Below are 22,648 nucleotides of genomic sequence, written 5' to 3' on the forward strand. Positions count from 1 at the left end.
CAATATGCAGGAGAATGGATGAAATGACTTCTACCAAGGGCTACCTCTAGACTTCAAAGAGGACTTTAAAAGTCAATCAGACCAGCAGATACCGATTAGAAAAAACAAACAAGCAAAACAAAACCCAAATCACTGTTCACTTAAAATTCATTACAAAGAAATGGTCACAAGGCAACTAAGCTCACAGCCCTTCTGATTACTTATTTGGACCTGGAGAGATGCAGCTTGGCTGTAGCTAAGCCCAAAGGATCATGCCAGGACTGCAATCCACTAAGAAGAAAACGGAAAGGAACGAAAAAGACAAGAGAAACTGTGGACGGAAACGAGGTTAATCTCATTCTTATTATCCAAGGGTTGAGACACCAGAGAATAAAGAGACTGATTTAAATGTCCCATGGATGCAGAACCAGGAAAGTAGATATGAAGCTGGGGAAATGTTAATGGAGAACAAAGGTTCCCTGGGGAAAGGAGCACTGAATTATGAACTAATGTCATTCTGCACTCATGTACTACAGGTACACACCGGCTTTCACCTGCAGAGCTCAAAGGACTTGACTTTCATCTTGAGGGCGCTAATGAAGCTCTGCGCTACAAATGGGGCTGGTATTGTTAATCTCTTCGCAAATGAGAAAACAGTGCCAACGGGAGGCCTGGTACCGCCAGGAGAGAGATCTAGGCTGTGCCGCCCATTCTGGCCCTCAGTCCACCAGGTCCCATGACATCGGTAACAGCAGTAGTAATAATAACAAAGGTGACTCCTCTCTCACGTACAATGTATCAGGCATTATCTGTAACAACTTTTTTACAGGCATTTGCATATTTCATTCTGAGACCTCTAAAGAGGCAGGTGTGATTATTATCCCTATTTCACAGACGACAAAACTGAGGCACAGAGAGGTTAAGTAAGTTCTTTGCCAGCGGCACGCAGCTAGTAAGTGGTGGAGCCCGAGCTTAGGCCGGGCAGCCTCAGTTTCAAGTACTGTGGAAAGGGGTCGGGACACAAAGGCTCCGGCCGCAGGGGACTTGCCCGGGTTCTCCAGTTCTGCCAGGGGAACGCCCCCTCCCGGGACATCCTGGGCTGTGGGCCGGGCCAGCCCCCTCCTCGTCCCGGAGGGGACCCCGAGCACTCCCTGCCTCCACCCCGCGTCGGGCTGGAGGGGCCTCCTCGGCCTCAGCCCTCGGACGAGGGGGATAGGAGCGGAGGGAGGTACCTGCGGGCTGTCCTGCAACGCCTCCTCCAGCAGCAGCTTGTCCACGGCGGGCATGGTGCCGCGCGGCGGGGCTGAGGGCAGGATGCACGGGCAGAGAGTAGCACGCGCGGCCGCCGAGGATCCTCCCGGCTCTGGAGACCAGGAGGACGCTCTGTGCCCGCGACCGCCCCGCGCGCGCCCACGCCTGGCCAGCGGCCGCCCCGGCCTGCTCCCGCCCCCAAGCCCAGCCCACCGCGAGCGCGATCAACAGGAAGTGTGGCGAGCGCCCGGCCCGGCACCGGAAGTGTGGCGGTCGCTTCCGCCTCGCCCGCGCCTGGTGGGTTGCCGCAGACCCTGCGGGACCCAGGCTGCGACGGGAACGCTCGGGGTGTTAACGTCCGCGGGGGGCGGTGCTCGTGCCTGGCGAAGCATATAAGCCCAAGAAGGGGAACTCTGAGGGCGGAAACATGAGGTTTTAGCAGCTGTGGCTACCCAGAAAACTTTTGAATCGGAGGAGCTAGGCGCGAACAGATGTTGCTGTCGTGACTCCTGCCACTTTTTTTTTTTAAAGGAGAACTCGACACTCTACACCACTTTTTCTAGACAAATCTCAGAGCTCCAGAGATAACTCTGAGAACAGAGAGGTCATCTAGTTTTAAGAAAAACCGGATCATTAAGTCATCTGCGGTACTCATTTCGGAAACCACAGCAATTTGATCTGAGCGATAAGATGAGGCCTCGTCCGCGTGGTTTACGTTGTGTCATTCTGGAAAAGTTGATAATCTAGTTTTTAGAATTGGAAAGTTTAGGTATTCCAGTTTAGTCTTCTTGTGTATAAATAAAAAATTTAGAAGGGGGCCCAGAGAGTGAAGTGATTTGGCCAAACAGTTAAGGAGAGCTAGAGGAAGAAGAGAAGGAAGGGAGAGATGGAGCCACGAGGAAAGAAGACTGGCAAACGGAACTTGATGTTTTTAATACCAAAGGCAAGGGTTTCACAGCTGCTTCTTTAGAAATCAGTAGGATTTGTCCAATAGGACACGTGTCACCAAAATCGACAAGCAGAATATGATGAGATGGTACAAATTCTATATTCTACAGAAATACCCAGGTATAGTACGGTACAATCTGATTTGCATACACCTCTGAAAGTCCGATCACTTGCTGCCCGGCCCCGTGAAAACTCCAAGGCCATGATTTCCAGCGAGCTCTAGCCAGAGCCAGCCTTTCCCTGGCCATTGTGTGGCCTCCAAGGGGAAACCGTCCAGCATCCTCCCCCACCCCCAATTCTTTCTTGTGTAGATTAATGCTCACATCACGTGTCTTACTCTTCCTGTATTTTCTGACAAGCACCATTCAGGTAAGTTCACCTCATGCACTCTCCCGACTCTCTCTGGACTGAAACCCTCTTCCACAAGGTCAAGCTCAAAACTCTTCCTTCCCCCTCCCTGGCCCCAGAGATCACGCTGTCCTCTGAACCTCGCCTATCATCACCCTGATTGGCATCCAACAGGTCTTACCCAGCAGCACTTTGTCTGTGTGTAGGTCTTACTCCTGGAAATAGCCTCTGAGGAGCACAGCACGTCACATTCATTTATTCTGAATAGGGAGACACATGGTAGCAAATACCTACCATGGTATTTGTGTCTGTGGCACACTCATCTATTCCAACGCATCTGACTACTTAGGAGAAGTTTCCCCAAAACTCCCATCTTGCTTTGCTCCTACCCTTCCATCCAGTTAGAGACAAAACAGTTACCAGGTAACAACCAATAGTGAGACTGCTGATGATGAGACTAGTATGATTGTCTCACACGCACACACACACATGGTATGATTGTATCAGGGGAAAGAAATGCAGACATTTTAACTTGAAAATAGACATTAAAAGGACAATCCGGAACCCTGGAAAGGTCTCAGAAGTCCCCTTGGGAATCACACTTTTCATCTCCTAATTAAAGTTACTGTTCCTCAAATACTAGCAGCGTTCAAGGCTGTTTAATTGTGTTTTTACACAATGCCATTGCTTTTTTTTTTTTTTTACATTTTGTTGCTACATTATGGGCTAAACAGCCTTCGTGAGATTTCTTGATATTTAAATATCACTTACAACATTGTTTCTATGGGCAAATGAATCCCAAATTCAAGACAACTAAGTTACAAAAACCAGTTCCGGGACTACAACATGTTTGCAAATGGTTAATTTAATTAATTTCATTCATCCATTCTTCCAATCATTCACTCATAAATATAAACTGCTCAATGTTAAGCATTGTGTCTCTTATTTTACAGCCTTTAGCGTGACTCATTCCAATCCTGAAGCCAATTATCTTCCTCTTCAACACACACTCTGTGAAAAACTATGTAAAAGGAACTTTATATAAGCATGAGTTTTAAAATTTTATTTAAAAATATCTGCCCCTATGGAACTATTATGAGGGTGAATGGATTTCAAACATTCACCCAACTGTATCCGAAATTGCTAGACACCCGTGAGGGCAGTGACAGGAAGTGCACAGCTGGGCAATGTATTTATTTTTATTTTTTTTAAAGATTTTATTTATTTATCTTTAGAGGGGAAGGGAAGGAGAGGGTGATAAATATCAGTGTATAGTTGCCCCTTGGACTGGCCTGCAACCCAGGCATGTGCCCTGACTGGGAATCGAACGGCGACCCTTTGGTTCGCAGGCCAGCGCTCAATCCATTGAGCTAGCCCAGCCAGGGCACAAGTGTGCAATTTAGAGCAGCCATATCCTCCAGGGAGAGAAAGGATGAAGCCTATGGAGCTGTAACCTTTCACCCACTGAAGACCAACAGGGAAAAGGACACGAGCTGTTCCCATAGGTACATGTCTGTGTGTCTTGTATTAACCAGGACTTTTCCGGTTGCAAACAACAGAAACCTAGCTGCAATCGCCTTACAGAAAACATAAAAATCTGGAAGAGACTGAGGGAGATTCTGTATTTCTTAGATTACTTGCGCACTGATGAGAATGACTGTGTAGAGTGGTGGTGGCAGCGGGCAGACTTGAAGATACAGTGAAATGACAAGTGGCAGGAGCACAGTCCTTGAGCAGATAAGAGTAGGACTCGAATCACATACGAAGGGGGCAGAAGCAGGAACAGTGCATTCAGACCGATGCATGTAACAGGAGGTTGGTAGATTAAATGGAGAAGGACAAAGGAGTTCTTTTTCTGATTGCTTTTATTTTCTCAGTAAAATAAGAAACGAGGTCATCAGCTCAAAGCAATGAGGGTGAGCGGGTGTTGGAAGTTTGAGAAGAGAGGAAAGGGTGTGGTAAACTCATCTTGTGGCATGAGAAGATGAGTCATGAGTATTAATATCCCCATTTCACAGATGCTGAAACTGAGGCTCAAACAAACGACATGGCAGAGACAAGGTTCCAAAGGCCAGGACTGTGCCTGCTGTACCCCAGAGAGAACAAAGAGGTCAGCTCAGTAGGGAGCCTAAGGCTAGTAGACCCAGGGACCCTCTCACCCCTTGCCTCCCTGGGGCCTACATGGTGTTTGATCTCCAGGACATGTTTTTTAAGTGGTCGTTGACTGTTCCTGTTTTCTCCACCTAAGACTCCTGTGGCATCAGGCTGTTGCTTCACTGACTGTCGTTTCATCTGCTTTGCCTCCCTACAGCTAATCTGTGGAAGCTAAGAGAGAAAACTGAAGACCTTCATAGAGGTCTGTAGTCCTTCAGGTCTGAGAGACCACCATGGGAAACAATAAAGAAGAGAAAGAGAAGGAAAGAGCTTGGTCAGTTCTGAGCATACATCTCCCGGTGGGGATTGGCCTGTGATTTTCACTCAAGAGACAAATTTGATCATGATACCTTGCTGTTTAAAGCCCCTTGCTGATAACAGGAGCAAAAACAATAATAATAATGAACAGGCACTCACTGAACTATTTTATGTGCCAGGAACAATACCTGCATTTCACCTGCATTGTCTCTGGGCATTTTATCCAAAAGCTCCTTGACTGTTTGATGTTATGATCCCCATTTTAAAGATGAGGAAAGTGAGGCCCAGGCAGGTTAAAGAACGGCTCACAGTTACCTAATTTCAGAGGTGGCATTGCAATGCAGGCAGTCTGCCCTTGGAAGGTATTCCTACTCAGCCTCTTCAGAGGTCTTGTTCAGCGGCTCCCTGTCGCCTGCAGTGTCCCACCTGTATTCTTTAGCAGGGACACAAGCCCCCACACAATCTGGCCCTGATTCACCACCTGCCATGACCCTGTGCACACCTGCCATCTGAAGGTCATTGAACCACTGAAAACATTCTGTTGGGCGTGCCTGTGTCCGCGAAGAGATTGTTCCCCTCAGCCCTAAACGCCTTTCCCTCCCAAGGCACTTGACAGACTCATCTCCTGGAGCTCAGCCAAACAGCACGTCTGTGGTCAGTGAAATTCAGCTCAGTGCGTATTAATTAAGCATGTACTTTGTCCAAACCCCAAGCAAGGCACTGAAAGTTTAATGATATGAAAGAGCCGTGGATTTCCTGCCTTCAAGGGAGCTTCTGGTTATTAAAGAGATGAGCGTTCTGATCAGGGGTGTCCCGGCTGCAGGGAGCATGTGGTGGAGGCCAAGGCGGACACTTCTGGAAATCAGGACGGGAGCGTGGATGAGAAAAGTGGGCACCATCACTCAGTCAGTCTCGCTTGTAGCTGTTGCCACGTCTTTACGTTAGTGGCTCTGTCTGCTGCTAATGGTAAGTCATTCCTGCAAGTAAAAATGTCAATATTAGGAAGTTTATCTGTATAGTATATTTTATAAATCTTTTGAGCAGTACTCCAAGAAATACCAAGTTTGGGAAGAAAAATGCATCCTTCATTAGTGATTTCCACATGAGATCCTGTGCCGTGAGCCTTGCTAGAAGAGAGGAATGTAACAGCTCTGGGGCAGCTGGAAAGTTGCTCTTTTCTCAGGCTCAGTGCGCTCTGCTAAAGACCAAGGCTTCCTCTCGCACACCGTGGGAATGTGAAATGGCGCTGCCACTGTGGACAGCAGATCGGCAGCTCCTCAAGATGTTCAATGCAGAGTTATCACGTGACCCAGCAAGTCATTCTTCGTGTGTACCCAAGAGAATTGAGAACATCTGTCCACACACAAACGTAACCGTGAATGTTCATAGTGCCATTATTCCTAATAGCCACAGAGTGGGGGGAAATGCAAATGTCCATCAACTATAGATGGTTTAACAAAATATGGTGCTATGGTATACCCATGCAATGGGGTGTCGTTATTGTTTGGCAATAAAAAGGAATGAAGTGCTTACCCGTGCTACAGTGTGGAGGAACCTTGAAAACAATATGCTACATAACAAAAGCCAGACTCAAAAGGCCACATATTAGGTGGCTTAGCCTATGTGAAATGTCCGGAATAGGAAACTCCACAGAGACAGAAAGTTGGTTAACGGGTGCCAGAGAGGCTGGAGGGAGGAGAGAACAGGGAGCCACTGCTAATGGGTATGAGGTTTGTGTGGGTGTGGGGGGTGCAATGTAATGGTCTAGAATTAGTCAGTGATGATGGCTATTCGACCTTGTGAATCTACTAAAAAAACCCATTTAATTGTACACCTTAAAATGATGAATTTTACCATATGTGAATTATACCTCAAAAAGAAATGTTTTTAAAATGTGGGGTTGTTTTTGAAAGGGAAGAGGAGTCAATAACAATTTGGGGACGATGGTCTCTGTCACAGCTCCCTAGAACGAGTCAGCAGTGATTCCCCTCTGAATACATTGGGTCGATGGGAAAGAAGGAAAAGAAGGTTCTGTACAGGAGAGAATGTAGCGGTAAGCAGAACGGCAGGCGCCAGGAGAGGTCACAGAGAACTTTTCTCCAGATCTGAAGCCCAAGGCTCAGTTTGTTATCACCTCCTTGCAACTCTGTTGGGAAATAAGACGTGACTTTCCATTTGAACTCATAAAACAAGACAAAGTTTAGAAAAACAAGGTTTCAGTGATCAGGTCAGTGACTTTAGACTTCTGCAAAATTAGCAACAAGGCCTTCTGATACCAGTGACTTTTAAACTGGGAGTGGCCCGAGCCTGGGAAACGCTCCGGAGAACCCGCTGTTGGGCCCTCATTGCTTTTGGTCATTAAGCAAGAGAAGTAGAAGTTCCTAAACTTGAAGCCCTGAGTTTCAAGAAAGGAATGCCGAGAACAAGGAATGTATTAAGAAGAAAGTGTGGCATCATAGAGGGATGACTGACTTTGGAGTTAGACACGCCTGCATTGGAGCCTTGGAGTGGTGGCTTGCTAGCCTTGAGACTCTGGGCAGTTCTCTAGCCTTCCCGGGCCGCAGTTCACTTCTCCAACATACGGGAGTAATATCTGTCACCAGCTGTTTCCATGGGCACCCAGCCACCTGTCCTGAACTAATCCGGGCTCTTTCAGACCAAAGTGACAGGACCCTAACTCCAGGTAGCTTAAAAAAAGTATATGAGGCTGGAAGAGGATGGAGGGGAGTGAGGGGGGACTGGATGTCTTTGATCCTGTTCCCAGGAAGGGTGGGATGGAGCTCAGAGCTGAGGGGTCCAGGAACTCTACGGCAGGGGACAGGCTCACTGCTCATCCTCTCTATGTCGGCTTCACTCTCAGACCAAAGTCTCAGGGTCACTCAGCCTTTTTGGGCAATTGCAGACTCACTTCTGGTGCTAAAGGGGAAGAGGATACTTCCCAGCTTTCATCTGAAAAATCAGAGGAAAGGGCTCTGATGATTCTGGCTGAGAAAACCTACCTGTCCACTCGTTGGACCACTAGCCGGGGCCAGGTAGCAGGATGATCCCCAGCCTAGGTCCCAGCTACCCCACAGAGACCAGGAAGGTGGGGTCTGTCACCACACAGTTGAGTGAGAAGCACTGCACAGACCCAGCAGAGAAGTTTGTCTACCCCAGGTCCCGGACCAGCCTTCACCTTCAGCCCATCTCTCCTCCCTCGCCCACCCCACCCACCCTCTCTCTTCCTCCTGCTCCACACCTCAGGGGGTGGCATAGCCAAAGGCTGAAGCCAGGACTCTGGGAGTCAGGCTAGATTCCTCCCTCTCGCTTACCTCCCATATGGAATGAATCACCAGCCCTAGGAGTTTGCCACCAACTCCTCGGACATCTGTCCCTTTCTCCCATCCCCCATCCCCTGCACTCACATCGGCCTCATGGACCTCTCTCCTGGTCCTCCCACAGTCTGCTGAGAGTTTTTCTTCCAAAACCATTTTCTTGTCCCGTGTCTCCCTGCTCAAGATTTCCTGATGGCTCCCCATCAATGTCAGCTACATGAATTCTGGGACCGGGGGCACGAGGTTTGAAAGGCAAGGGAGAATGCCATTGAATGTAGTGAAATATGAAAGGATGGAGCTTTCCCCTTCCCTTGGTTTTTAGTAGTCTCTCTCTCTCTCTCCCTCCCTCTCTCAACTTGTCATGGTGTTTTTACTTGCCATTTAATGTAAAGAAAAATTCAAATTGTGAAGGGTTGGCACAAACTTTTTATTGTTCATCTTTGTATTGTGCAATGCCAGTTGTGCGTGCAAATAGGGGAGCCTTTAACGCATATGTGGAATCACTGAAATGATACAATTTGTATTTTGCAGCCTAGTGCACAAAACTGACCCAACCGTTTGATCTCACTTCTCAGTATGCACACATGTTATCACACCTCAGTAGGAGCTGGTAGCTTCCATAATATGTTTACCTTGTACTTGTTCTGAGTCACGAAACTCCCACACAGTAGGTCCACTGGGATCCTATGCTCGTGGGCCTTCATGAATCCCACATGTGAGTGAAGCAGGAAGATAGTGCAGACATGCATGTTGCGAATCCTTCTCTGCTATGGGCCAGCGTCGTTGTCCCATTGGACTTCACTTACGAAACACATGTGCAAAGACAAAACTAGTAAGAACTTTGAGCTGACGGCAGAGCAGTAAACCGAGCCCCGGGCCCGGCTGGGCATGGAGTCCTGTGGGACCGCACGGGGTCACCTGTCCACGGAGCTGGTCCTGCTTCCTGTCTTCTAGAGAGTGAGGTCAGACTACTCCAGATGAAATCCCTTTTATGACGAGGCCTAAGCCTCATCTCTTTCCTTTCTCAATTCACACTTCCACTGTCTATGTTCCACTGAATGTTTTCTCTTGTAAGGATGAACTTGCAATCTTCCCTCACACTGTCCTCTCTGCCCGGAATGTCTGCGATCCTCTGCTCCTCTTGAAGTCTCAGTTCAAAGACTGGCTTCCCTATAAACGCTGCCTGAGCTCTCCCCGGGAGCCTGCGATCCCATCTACCCTTCACCGTAGGCCATGACAGCCTGTGACCATTGCACATTGCATTGCCCTTGTTCGTGTGTCTATCTCCCCAGTGCCGTAGGCTCCTTGGGGGGCAGAAACGGCCTCTCTACGGTTTTGAGTTCTCAGTGTCCAGCAGAATGTCTGGCAAATGAAGGATTTTTTTCGTCCTTGTAAACCGAATGAAATAATAAAACTGTGCCTGGCATACAAGAGGCATTCATTAGTTAATTAATTCTTTCAGAAATATCTACTAAGTGCCAACTATCTAACGGGCTCTGTGCCATGCCTTCCTTCCCACAACAAGTACTTACTGAGTATCTCCTGCATGTCCAGGCTGATGTTAGGGACTGGGAGCAAGATAGACAGGACCCCCCGGCCTCTCCACCCACCAGCCCGCCTGGCCTTCCAAGGCCTTCCACTTTGGTTGGTTCTCAGTAAATGTCATTTGCCTTCCTCCTCCTTTCCCTGTATCTCCCAAGAGGTAACCGAATCGGTCATACATATTTTAAGACTTTCTCTGCTTCCACCTTCTGCTCAGGATTCTCTTTCTCTGCTCCATTCTCAGGTACCGAGAGATGGATGTTCGACCTTTCAGACTTGTTTCGTCTTTTTTCAACCACCGCAGAGGTCAACACAGAATGAACATGAAACCAGCCCGTCAGCCCCTGTGCCCGCTTGGGCCTTCTCATTAAATTATTCCAGAGATCATTCCACTGAGTCTGAAGGAAGGCACTGGAGGCTGACTCCTGTTTCCAATCTCTTCTGCTCACCCCATTGTTTCTCTCATACATTTGAGGGTTACGTCCTTGTAACATGGGCCATGTCTGGTGATCAGCACTGCATGGGTCTCAGCCGGGGTGCAGTGGGCTCCAGAGCCTAGCTCGAGCTAACCAGAGACAGAATGGAACTGTTGTTTGGAGGCTGGAGTTCCTGCTGAGATAGGCCTATTTTCCACCCTCCCTTCCCTTATCCTCGGCCTTGCCTCCGCTTCATGTAATTTCTGAGTGTTCTTCAGTGGGAAAGAATGTCATGAACGCTTCTTTTATCCAAGTGCCCTTACTCACACAGAGCTGATTCTCTCCATTGTTCTCCCAGCTGAGATGAAATTCTTTATGCTTAATCATGCCTGAAAGAAGCACTATTTTGGAAAATCTGAGAAAACTCACTTCAGAAACGGTTTATGACTTAGAGAATGGAACTAGGTTTCAGGTGAAGAAGTTGCTGAAGGGTCAGGCTCTGTCTGGGCTGAATCTCGTCCCTCCCCCCCACCCACTTCCTGTGTTGAAGCCCAAATCTCCAAGGGCCATATTTGGAGATGGGCCCTTTGGGAGGTAATTAGGATTCGATGAGGTCCTGAGGATGGGCCCCTCATGATAGGATTAGTGGCTTTATAAAGAAGAGGAAGGGAGGGAGATCATTTCCTCTCCACCGAGTAAGGACACAGTGAGAAAGCAACTGTCTGCAAGGCAGGAAGAAGGCCCTCACCCAGAACTGAATCAGCCAACCTCTTGGACTTCCTAGCTTCCTGAGGTCATAATTAACTTCTACCTGGTTCTTCTAAGTGCGAGTCACTGTTGAATAGTTTGGTCCTCTGAGGATCCTGCCGTTGAATAGTTTGAGAGCGTCCAGGGCAGGCTAGAGGGTACACTGAACACAACAACTGACTTGGCCACTCATCGCACTTCATCGATTTACATGATGACCCCACCTGACCTCTGACACCTGGAAGGAGTAGTGCGTTGCTAGATCCAATGACTGCTTGAAATCATTCCCGATCCACGAATAGGTTTTTATGGAATTCTTGTTCCTGAATACAGTACAGTTTATGGAGGACTCAGCTCTTAGTCACAGCATTTGGCTCACTCTGCTTCCCCAGAGGCGCTGGGGGAGGCCATCCAGAGGCCCTGACCACAAGGCGACCTGAGAGCTGGACCTGGGCAATCAGAGGCTCCTCACCCTCTCCACCTTTTAGGAATATATGCCCCACCCACTGTCTCCACAGTGGGAGCTGTTTCAAGGAGTGGGGTGTTGTTAAGACCATCATGAAACACGTGACTGATCACAGCAAAGGCCCCTGTGTAAACTTCAAGATTCTGGCAGGTGAGTGGGGAGACCCCTTCCTCTTGCTACTGCCCAAGACAAGCCTCATCAGTAAGTTCCATTTATATATATTTATATATATTTATATATATATATATGATCTTACAAAAATCAGGGGAGGCACGTATCATTACTCCTGCCCTACATGTTGGGAAACAGAGGCCCCATGGCTTGGATGTGGAACGGAGGGTTGGATTCCGAGCTAGCTGACTACAATGCGTGTGCTTTGTTCACCGCACGGCACTGGCCTCTGTGCCCAAAATGTCATTCCATTCCTGGATCCTGCTTTCTGGGATTCTATGTAATTGAGTCAGTGAGTCAGTGTTTGATGTTAGGAAAGTACAATCCTGCTGGTCCAGGGAGCAGTGAGCATGTGTCTGAAGTCGGATGCTTTTTGCAAAGGCTCCTTTGATGTAGCCTTTGAGGAACAGGGTGTGTTTCATGTATCATCGAATTGTCACTTTGTTATTCAAAACTTTTTTGAGCACAGTCGGAAAATCTTTGAACAAAAGAGCCTGCTTTCTTATCTGATTTACTGAGCAGAGCAGACTGGACATAACTAATTCTACTCTTGGCATGCCGAGGCCGTATTTTGTAAGCACGGATCATGATGGTCTAACATAAACGCTGTCGCTCCTGGGGCCCTTGCCAGCTACTTACGGGAGCTTTTGACTCTGTACTAACTGGTGCGACCTACTTTGTGTTTTGTTTGGTTTCCGTTTCTTCCATCTTTCCCTTTCCTCCTGGAGGCAGCAGGCTGTCACTTTTCCTGATGTACCTCCCCACGCCCCCAGTTTCCATTATGCTGTATCTGAACTACTATTCTTTAAAAAATCGTCTTGAGTTTATTGAATTAGGACCTTTATTTTTCAAAAAAAAATTAATCAATTGTGGGTAAAGGTCTGTGGTTTTCCTAGCCCCTCCCCCGCAGGCAATGTGCATGGGCCTATGGTGGTGCTTATTCTTACCTCCATTTCCTCTGTTTAATTCTGGGTTTGGGACTATGTTTCAGGTACCTCAGCCTGCTGGGAGTCTGGCTTTGTTTGAATAAGATGGCATTACTTACACAGCGATGATGGGTGCTTTTGCTTCCAAGTAAGAGACAGCCTCCCCCAAACCGGCTTAAACAATTAGGAAATGTATTATCTCACACGACACGAAGTCCAGAGACAGGACAGGCTTCTGGGTTGCTTGATTTAACGGCTCGACTGTGTGATCAGGGACCCAGACCTTTCCGTCCCTTGGTTCTGCCATCTGCAGAACGGCCATGACAGCAACTGGGGCGACATCGATGGAAGTGAGGGAATCCTTGCCCACGCATAAAACATAAGTTCTTGCCTTTAATCTGAGGCCAGTTTAAGCAATAAGCCTGTCTTTGGACCGATAAAATCTGCCAGGGGAATGCAGTGCTCTGATTGGCCTAGACCAGGGGTCGGCAAACCTGTTTCTGTAAAGAACCAGGTAACAGATATTTTAGGTTTTGTGAGCCTTACAGTGTCTGTCACACAACTCTGCTGTTGCACCAGAAAAGCCACCACAGGAAAGGATGGGTGTGGCTGTTTTCAAATACACACTATTTACAAAACAGGTAGTAGGCCGGTGGGTGAACCTCTGCCCTAGACAAACAAGGATCCACCCCGGAACCTGAAGATGAGCCAGCGTCTCCAGAGTCACGTAGGGAGGAGCAGGCCTGTGTGAAGACCTGAGCCATGAGTTTTGTTAGGGGGAGGGGGGATGGGCACTACTGGCAGGCGATGGGTCCTTGCGCTGTTCTTTGGAGGACCGGAGTTCGAAACCACTGTCCTTTCAACTACGATGAAAAACAAGGAGAAGGACAGTGAGGGCTGGTTGACTCTCTAACCATAAATTTGATACACCTGATCCCTAAGCTGCTCGCTTTCAGAGCCACTCTCTTCTTTGCCTCTTCTTTCCTCCCCCTGTGCTCAGGCCTTAGAAGGAAGCTCGTCTCCTGGAAGGTGACAGGCTCCCTGGAGCCTTGTACTTGCTCCTCCCTTTCTTTGGAACGGCTCTCCCCTCCTTGTCACCCCTCTTGGATGAGTCTTCGTCACCTCTCAAAACTCTGCTCCATTGTCGAAGACCTTCCCCAAGGTGGCTGCTTCTCATTTAGGCCCCGCACAGCCCTGCACATCCTTCCGCGAGGGCACGTGGCCCCCTGCACTGCACAGATCTGTTGATAGGAAGGTCTGCCCCCACCTGACTGGGCCACCCTGGAGGCCCCTACCTCACTGCAGCACAGCCCCCCATACACAGCAGCTCCTCGGTGCATGTTTCATGAATCAATGAGTGTTTATGCCTTGGGCAGCAAAAGGGAATTAATTACTGTTTTAGTACGTTTCTGTGTTATCGTGAAGCTGAGTAGCAAAATGTATATGACTCTTTTCCCCAAATGTCTTTCTCGTTAAACATGAATTTCAAGTATTTGAGCCTCTGGTCTCTACATATAAATCTGATTTGATGGTTACCATGTGCCTGCATCATCACGTCTGACTTCCCACTTCAGTTCCACAGCTGTGCCGGTGCAGTGAGACCCCCACCTGATCCCAGATTCCCACACCCACCACCAACTCGCTCGTGAACAGGTGCGTCTTTCTAACCTCTGGCTTTTTATTGAAAGGCCAGTGCAGGAGTTTCTGACTCTTCAGTTGTGTCTGGTTCTCTTCCTGGGTATTTCCAATGGTCTCTTTGCTGGCGGCCGAACCCATTCCTGGCTAACTTGGCATTTGCCATATGGAGCTCAATGGATTTGGAAGCAAAGCTCTCCAGTGGGCAGAGGGAGGGCCTCTGGCCACCTGCCCACCCCGCAGCAGTGCCCAGGAGCGGTTAATGTGTGGGCCTAGATTATGACGCCCTGCCTTGGTGACCAAGGAGCTGTTTACTTAGCTTCTCTAATCTACAGCTATGGCACTGATAAGGTAGAGCTATAAGAGTCCCTACATCATAAGGTTTTTATGAGGATTCAATAAGATAATGCATACAAAGTGTAGCATAGTGTCTGGCATACAGGAAGAACTCAATAACAAAAGCTACTAATTGATGCCCAAAATATATGTGTTTGTGTGCATTACTAATTGAGGATATTAATACATTTAATTTTCTTGTCTAGAGATTCCAGATATGACTCATCTAAGCTTCCAGGGGAGGGTTATTCTTTTTTAATTTTTGATGTTAGAAATTTTAAATATGCCAACCAGGAAGAGGGAAATGCGATCGAGCTTCTGGACTAGATTCGGCTGTAACAGCAACTTCAAAAAACCGTGGTTTAAACAACATAGAAGTTGTTTAAACTTCTCTTACGTAAAGGTCCAGCATTGGCATTCTAGAGCTGGTAGGGTGGTTTCACTCTATGAGGGCCACAGGGATCTTGGCTCTCTCCCCACCCCGATTTCATTGAAGTCTAATCCACCAATAAAATGGTATGTATTTAAAGGGTACAACTTGGTGAGTTGATGTACACATACAGTGTGAAATGACTGCCACAGGCAAGGTAACACATTTATCACCTGCCAGTCACCAGTTCTTTGCATGTGAGAACACTTGAGGTCTGTTTGCTTAGCAAGCTGTAATATGCAGTCACCATGCCGCGCATCAGATCCTCAAAACTTACATGTACTCATAATTGCAGCAAGTTTGTACCTTTGATGGACTGTTCCCATTTCCCCCACCCCCCAGCCCTCAGCAGCCACTATTACCTGTTTTTTATGAATTTGACTCTTTTTTTTAAGATTCCACATATAAGTGATGTCATGCAGTATTTATCTTCTCTGCCTGGCTTGTTTCATTTAACATAATTCCCTCTAGTTTCATCCACATTGTTACAAATGGCAGGATTTTATTCTATATGTAGGTATCTGTATACATACCACAGTTTCTTTATCTATTCACCCACTGATGGACACTTAGGCTATTTCTCTCTCTGTCTTGTTGCTTCACCATACATAACCTCCCTAGATCACTTTATGGTCCAAGAAGGCTGCTCAGTTCCAGCCCTCACATCTGCATTCCAGTCAGATAGAAAGTGGCAAAGAAAAAAGAAGTATGATGTGTGCCAGCTCTCTCTTAAGGGGGATTCCTAGAAGTTCCCACATGACAGTCCCATCGGCCAAAGCTGAATTGTAGAACCTTGCCTAGGTGCCAAGGAGGTGGAGAAATTTCATCAGCATTCTGCATTGCCACGTGCCCAACTAAAAATCAGGGGTTCTAGTACAATTGAGAAAAGGGGAAATGAACACTGAAAACAGTCTCAGCCACATATACTCACCCACTTCTCCTCATGATACTCCTTGTACTCAGAGACCACAAGTGAGGCCCCTAAAACTTCACAGTATTCTTTTTCTTAACCCAATAAATAGGACCCAGCATTATGCTTGGCACTGATACACGTGCCCAAGATCTAGGCACTGGGGATACAAAGATAAATGAGAAATGGTTTCTTCCCAAATAAAATTAATACAATGTTTTATGTGCTGTACCAGTGGTGGTTACAAAGACTCACTGGATATGGAAGAAGGAATGATTAAGCCTCGTGGAGGAGAGGGTACAGGGCACGGTCTGAGGAGTTCTTGCTGAGAACAGCTTGTTCAGGACCTTGGCAGATAAAGAGAGCCTTCTTAGGGATGAGCAGACACGAGCCAAAACCAACCGCTGGGAGCATTCTCAGCCGAACGCAAGAGATTCTTGGTTCAAATAAGTGAATTCAAGCAAAGAATTGGGGAGAAGCAGGGGAGGGAAACCCTAAGGAACCAGAAGGAAAAAGATCGAATGTAATAAATTTCCCTTATTTTCAATGATGAAACTTGGCTGGATTTAAATAATTTGGCTTAGTCCAATTATTTACCTCTGAAATATTGGTTACTTTTCATGCTGAAGAACAAATGTAGCATAATGTGAATGAGACAGAGAAACCCCTATCAGGGAAATGTTTACAGTACTCTTGTATGCAAGTTAGCTGATATGTGCATGATATAAAATTTCTGCTTAAACATAATGGGAAATAATCTCATTGAGAGAGTAATCAGAGCTCCAGGAAAAACCTTTACCAATGGCAATGAAAGCATTCTCACCTAGTTTATTATTACAGATGGGGAAATGAAATGCTAAAGTTAACAGCTTTCCAAAATCATGGGCATTACTGTAAAAGGAACTCATATCTTCTCATTCCTGGCAATGTTTGTTTCTCTCTAAGCCAATTTTGAATGTGGACCCAGAGCTACTTTCTATACTGCAGACAATAAATGTTTTAAATTACAGTTTGTTTTCTAATTCCACCTACCATTTATTCATTCTAATATAAGTTCACAACCTGAAAAGACTTTGAAATGTCTGTGAAACTGTCTGGGCGAGGCTGCCATCACGCACCTCGGAAACAATTTAAACAGCCTCGATAGTGAAGCCACAAAACCTCCATTATAAAGGTAGAAGCCGTCCACGTCAACACTGGATTCAACATGATTTGCAGGTGCTTCTTTATCAAAGAATACAAAATAACTCCAATTTAACCTCAGGAAGAAGAGAAAGCGTAGCCAGCCACCTACAGCACGCTGAGGGCACCACGGTGCTGGCGTGGCAAACCGAGTTCATGGGCCGTGGGTGCTGCTCTCGGCAAAAAGAAAAAAGGCAAAATAAAATAAAGGAGTGATTCCTTCAGGCTGTTTTGTCCCAGTTAGCAAGGGCTTTTTGATACTGATAAAACTGAAAGGCTCCTTTTGGAATAATTTCACCATGTCATCGTTAAAGAAATGTAACCCACATTGCCCAGACAATACATATTATCTTGTACAACTTCTGCAGCCCTGTGGTTTTGTTTGTTTGTTTTACTTTAAATATTTTTTTATTCTTCAGTTACAGTGGATCCACAGTATTAGTTTTTTTTCATAGCATTTTCTATGTGCCTCGTATTATCGCAGGTGTCACTTTTCCACGTGGAGTTGTTTCCGGTTCTCCCACACCATGCTCTTCTCATGCAGAGGAGCGGGAATTTCATGGCCGTGGCCTCGGGGTCTCTTTGGGAGGCTGGTGGGTGCTGGCCCGCCTCTGCACATGCTGGTGCACGCACAGGCCAGATGGGGTTTGGGCACGACCTCAGGGGCCAGCAGACAGTTTCGTGGACTATTCACAGTCTCTCTGGGGCCCCGAGAGCAAGTCTCAGACTGGGGAGTTCTAATGCAAAGATTCCCTCCCAGCCGGGAGGTCAAGGAACTAGCGGGAAGGAACCATGGTGGCCATTACCTGTTTGAGGATCCCTTCCCTAAAACTCCAACACCGGCGACAAGGTCTCCATTAACTGTATGGGGACTCCTACGACAAGCAGCGAAATCAGGGAACGAAAAGCCTTTAAAAATATGAAAGAGGTCATCTCACTTTCCTTTTCAGACTCTCCAGTGTTTTCCCATCACACTTACTGTAACGTGTGAAATCTTTTCCATGGCCTTAAAGGTTCTTCTTACCTCTCCTGGCCCCTGCCCACCTGCGCCCCTGCCCCGCACTCACTTCTCTCTCCGAATGCTGCCTTTTGGTCTGTTTCCAACCCAGCTCGCTGGTTCCTTTTCTTACCCCTGGTCTTCTCCTGGAGGCTCTTCCTGTCACTCAGGCCACAGCCCAGATGCCACTCCCCACCCGCTGAGTCGAACATAGCTCCCCACTCTGCTCTTTAGGTTTATGACATTCCTGGCACTTACCACTGTCCCAATTTTCTTGTTTGTTATGTTTATTGTCCATTTGTATGTAAGTCCCACCGCAGTGGGAGGGATTGTGTCTGTCTTGTTCCCTGATGTGTTCCCAAGTTCAAGCAGAGTACAGTACTTAGCACGCAGTTGGTGCTCAGTAGAAAGTTGTCAACTAAATGCATGAGTAAATAAATGAGTAAGTGAGGATAGTAATAGAGAAAGTGGCCTTCGTTTCCATCCTCATTCTGTACTATTAACAGCATGGGTGGTTCCAAGAATGAGGGGACTATACTGAGACACTCTGCGGTTAATCTCAACATCAGGGTGACATGGTGTACTGAGGACCGCAGAATCTGGAGTCAGACTTGCCAAGTTCTGCTGTTGTGTGACTTCTAGTAAATTCTCTAAACTCTCTGCAAAATGAGTGTTATAGCAAGAGTACCTGTCATTTGCTCTGAGAATTAAGTGAGATAATACATACAAAACATTGGAGTAAAGGCTGGCCCATGTCGGAGGTCAGCAAGGAGACGTGATCTCTAGTTGAAGCCTCCAGCTGGAACCAGGCAGTTTGAGGGCTCTTCCCTCCGACCCTGTCCTTGGACTAGGACACTATTCCTACAGCTGTTGTTGTTTCCAAGAATGAAGTTTTGAAGGAGCAAGGTGTTGCTGAGCCCATCTGGATGGTATATGTGACTGACTCCAGGTAAGGCCGTTGTATAAATTTTTAAGATGCCGGTGGGTGGTGTGGAGATTTGGGGACCACTCAAGACAAACCTCATAGGTCAGTTCCCTTGCTTATTAAATCTGCCACCTACCCATTGTAGTGGCCAGTCTGAAAACCAATAGGCCATGAGAAATTATAATTGAGCACTTGTTTAATGGGACTTCAAGCCTCTGCTGCCACGCCCACGTCTGGCCCCCACCTCATTGTCATTCCTAAATGCGAGCGTGCCTAGCAAGCCTGGAGCCTGCCCCGGGCATCCTCACTTATCCCCATGGCACGAGCTATGGAAATTTCTAGGTCTCTTGGGTTTAGCTTTAAATTCATTCCTTTCTCTCTCTTGCTTTTTTTGCTCTGAACCCTTTGAGAGCTTTTATTTTTTATGCATAACGGTAAAAGAATTTAAAATCACTTGTATTGTCATTCTATTACAGTCATCTCACTTCCCCCCTTGGCCCTCCTCTGCCCACCCCACCCCCGATCCCACAGTCAGTTCCCACACTGCTGTCCACGTCTGTGGGTCATTCACGCATGTTCCTTGTCTTAGTCCCTTCCCCCTCTTTCCATCACCCCTTTCTCTTTTAATGAAGAAAGCACTTAGGAAAATAAGTGAATGTGTAGTTTTTAGAGAATAACCTTGATTTTTTTTCAAACTCAATAGCAAAGGTGTAGACCATTAGAAAAGTTGGCTGTCAAATGAGAGTGAGAAGCGCTGGTCTCCATGGAGTGCCGAGCAAAGATGGGACTGAAAACACAGTGCAGGGGAGGGCCCTGAGCCCGACGCCTGTGGGCTCCCGTGACGGGCGATGGTATCACCCAGACGTGTCCTGAAACCGGGGCCTGGAGCGGGGTCTTCCCTGAATCCCACGAGGCCACTCACTGTCCACCAAAAGGAATGAACTGGGTCCCTCCCCTTCACAAGGGAAGCTCCAGAGCTGTGTCCTCAAGCAGTCAGAAGAAACCATAGCCTTCATAATAAATAATAAATGGTTGACTTTGTAGAGTCAACCTTCCTTAGCAATCTAATTAACTAAAAACCATGTGTAAATCAAAGCTTTAAAACACTATTAGGATGTCTGTAATTTAAAAAATTGAAAACCAAAACCAAAACAAACAAACAAAAAAACCCCAAACTCAAAATCAGAAAATAACAAGTGTTGACGAGGATGGGGAGAAATTAAAGTCCTTGGGCATAGCAGTCAGGAATGTAAAATGCGCAGCTGCCTGTGGAAAACAGCATGGTGGTTCCTAGGGAAAAAGTCAACACAGAATTTCCATCTGATCAGCAAGTCCTCTTCTGGGGACACACCAGGAAGAACTGACAGCAGGGGCTTGGACAGATGTTTGTACAGCCAGGTCCATGGCAGCATGATTCACAACAGCAAGGTTGGAGGGTCCCCAAATGTCCATCAGTGGAGGCCCGATACACAACAGGTGGTGAGCGAGTATAAGGGAATATTGTTCAACTTGAAAAGGAAGGAAATTTTGACCTATGCTGCCACACAAATGGACCTGGAGGACACGATGCTAACTCAGATTAGCCTGTCACAGAATGTCACGTAGTGTAGGAATCCACTGACGTGAGGGACCTCAGTAGTCAGATCCACACAGACAGAAAGGATCGTGGTAGTTGCCAGGGTCTGGGGAAGGGGAGAAGGGGGAGCCAGCGTTTAATGGGTGTGGAATTTCAGTTCTGCAGGGTAAAAAGTGGTCTTGGACGGATGGTGGTGATGGTCTCCGAATAACGTGAATGTATGTAATGTAGCGGAAGTGTACACTTAAAAATGGCCAACACGGTGAGTTTTTTTGTTATGCGTATTTTATCACAGTTAAAAAACATAAGTAGTCCTATCCCAGCGTGCCAGAATGGGGCAAATAGAACAGCAGCAGAATAAATGACTCCAGACCAAAAACCAGAAGAAAGAATTTTGTCGTCCATTTCTGTCTTAAGGTTCTCTTCTCTGGGTTGCACGTCCTCTGTGAGGAGGGAATAGGAAAGTGATCGTTAAAACCCACCATTAGGTAGTTTGTGAGACCACTATGTCTCACACAAAAGTAAAAGGTATATGGTTTTGTTTGATATTGTGTTCCATCACACTCTTCATTTTGTGGTCTTTGTAAAATCCCCCAAAAGAAATACACCTAAAGACTAGTTATGGATCTGAAGACTAGGTGTATGTCTGACCTGGGTAGCATGACGGGTTCTCCCCGTACCAGACCCGAGACACAGGTTTGAATGCGAGTTGTTTCGCTGACGAGTGCACGGAGCACTGGTTAGGGAAATGGGCGAGGGCTGCAGAGAAGGAGAGGAAGCTGGTGAAACGGGTGCCCCCTCCCTGGACACTGAAATGTAGCCCCACAGGAAAACTGTGGGGAATGGTGTGAAACACACGTCTCAGAACGATCCTACCCGAGGGACAGGGGCCTGGGGTGGACAGGGGGCGTTGGTGTGGGCAGAGGCTGCGTGAATTTTCTGGTGCTCCAGCCTGCTGCCAGCACGTGCCAGGTAAAGAGCTGCACTCGCTGGGAGCTCTGGCAGCCGGAGCACCCTGACTGGGTGAGGGCTGTGGGCGGGACACCAGAAGCAGCTGCTGCGTTAACCATTGCAGTCAAGGCCACCAGTGCGAGCTAATCTGGTTCATGTCCCAGCCCTACTACAGCTAGCTGTGAGACCCTGGGCAGATTTTTAACCTTTCTAAACCTCAGTATTTAAGCCTAAGAGTTAATAGCAGCCTTATTAGACTGCTGTGAGATTTAATTAAGAAGATAGATGTCAAGACAACCCTCACACATAGAATGTCCTTAATGTATATGTAATATACATTATATATTATAATATTATAATGTGTGTATAGTATTATAATGTGTGTATATATATATACACACACACACACGTAGGGTCGGGCAGAAGTAGGTTTATAGTTGTGAATATGTAAAACACAATTAATTATTGCATTATTATTTATTGTATTATTTTTCCATACGAACAAATGTAAACCCACTTTTGCTACACCCTGCATTTATAAAGTCTTGGGGTAGTGAGACCAGGCAAACTGCGCTCTTATTGAATGCATAACAAACGTTACTTTGATCTGGGAGTGTTACGTTACCAACCACATCGGGAGAGAAAAGACCCACTTGTATGTCAGATCAGCACTCTGTTGGGTATTCGACACCCACAGAATCTCGACTGTTACCCCAGAGTTTTAAGCAACTTTTGAAAACGTAACGGGAGAGAACTTTTCGCAACCTGGCAGGTGGCTTCAGAACCCTGTCTACCCTTGGCCTGTGGGTGAGTCTCACGTGCAAGTCCAAATTCAAGCCTTTAGCGACTGGGTGTGTGATCTCCCTCCCCTTAGCAGACTCCGGGAGAGGTGGGGTGGGAGTGTGGGGAGGAGTTTGCAGGTTTCCAAGGCAACTGCGTAGCTCAAGGCTCCTGAAAGACCTCCAGGTTCTCTTCTCAGTGTGTGGCCCTGTGTCACTCCGTTCCTGAACAATAAAATCTGCCCCTGGACCACAGTTCTTTTAAGGGAAGAAGGAAGTTGTCAAAAGAGAAAATCATTGTTTCACGAAACCTCTAAAAGAATCATACAAACAGTTGATTTACCTTTGTGCTTGCTTTCAAATGGAAAAAGAAACATCTTTTTAAAAAGTACCCTTTATACAAAAGA

At 47.0% G+C, this 22,648-nt stretch overlaps 1 protein-coding gene and 1 long non-coding RNA gene across 3 annotated transcripts in view; one reads left to right on the plus strand and one right to left on the minus strand.

Annotated features, from left to right (window-relative positions):
* Window positions 1-1,399, minus strand: part of APPL2 (adaptor protein, phosphotyrosine interacting with PH domain and leucine zipper 2) — a 40,745-nt gene extending 39,346 nt beyond the window's left edge. The window contains exon 1 of one of the 2 annotated variants that reach the window (XM_037067945.1): window positions 1,212-1,398. In XM_037067945.1, the coding sequence (XP_036923840.1) occupies window positions 1,212-1,265 (54 nt within the window). In that variant the 5' untranslated portion in view covers window positions 1,266-1,398. Of the gene's footprint in view, window positions 1-1,211 lie in introns of both variants that reach the window. The other variant, XM_037067946.1, reaches the window with a different exon arrangement.
* A 174-nt stretch (window positions 1,400-1,573) lies between these two features.
* On the plus strand, window positions 1,574-6,409 carry LOC119002510 (uncharacterized). Its single transcript, XR_005069752.1, has 3 exons — window positions 1,574-2,547; window positions 4,545-4,636; window positions 4,838-6,409. It is a non-coding gene; the product is annotated as an uncharacterized LOC119002510 (long non-coding RNA).
* Window positions 6,410-22,648: the final 16,239 nt, after the last annotated feature.

This window comes from Sturnira hondurensis, unplaced genomic scaffold, assembly GCF_014824575.4.
Source record: "Sturnira hondurensis isolate 20B ecotype Veracruz unplaced genomic scaffold, ASM1482457v3 Scaffold0017436, whole genome shotgun sequence".
Taxonomy (NCBI): domain Eukaryota; kingdom Metazoa; phylum Chordata; class Mammalia; order Chiroptera; family Phyllostomidae; genus Sturnira; species Sturnira hondurensis.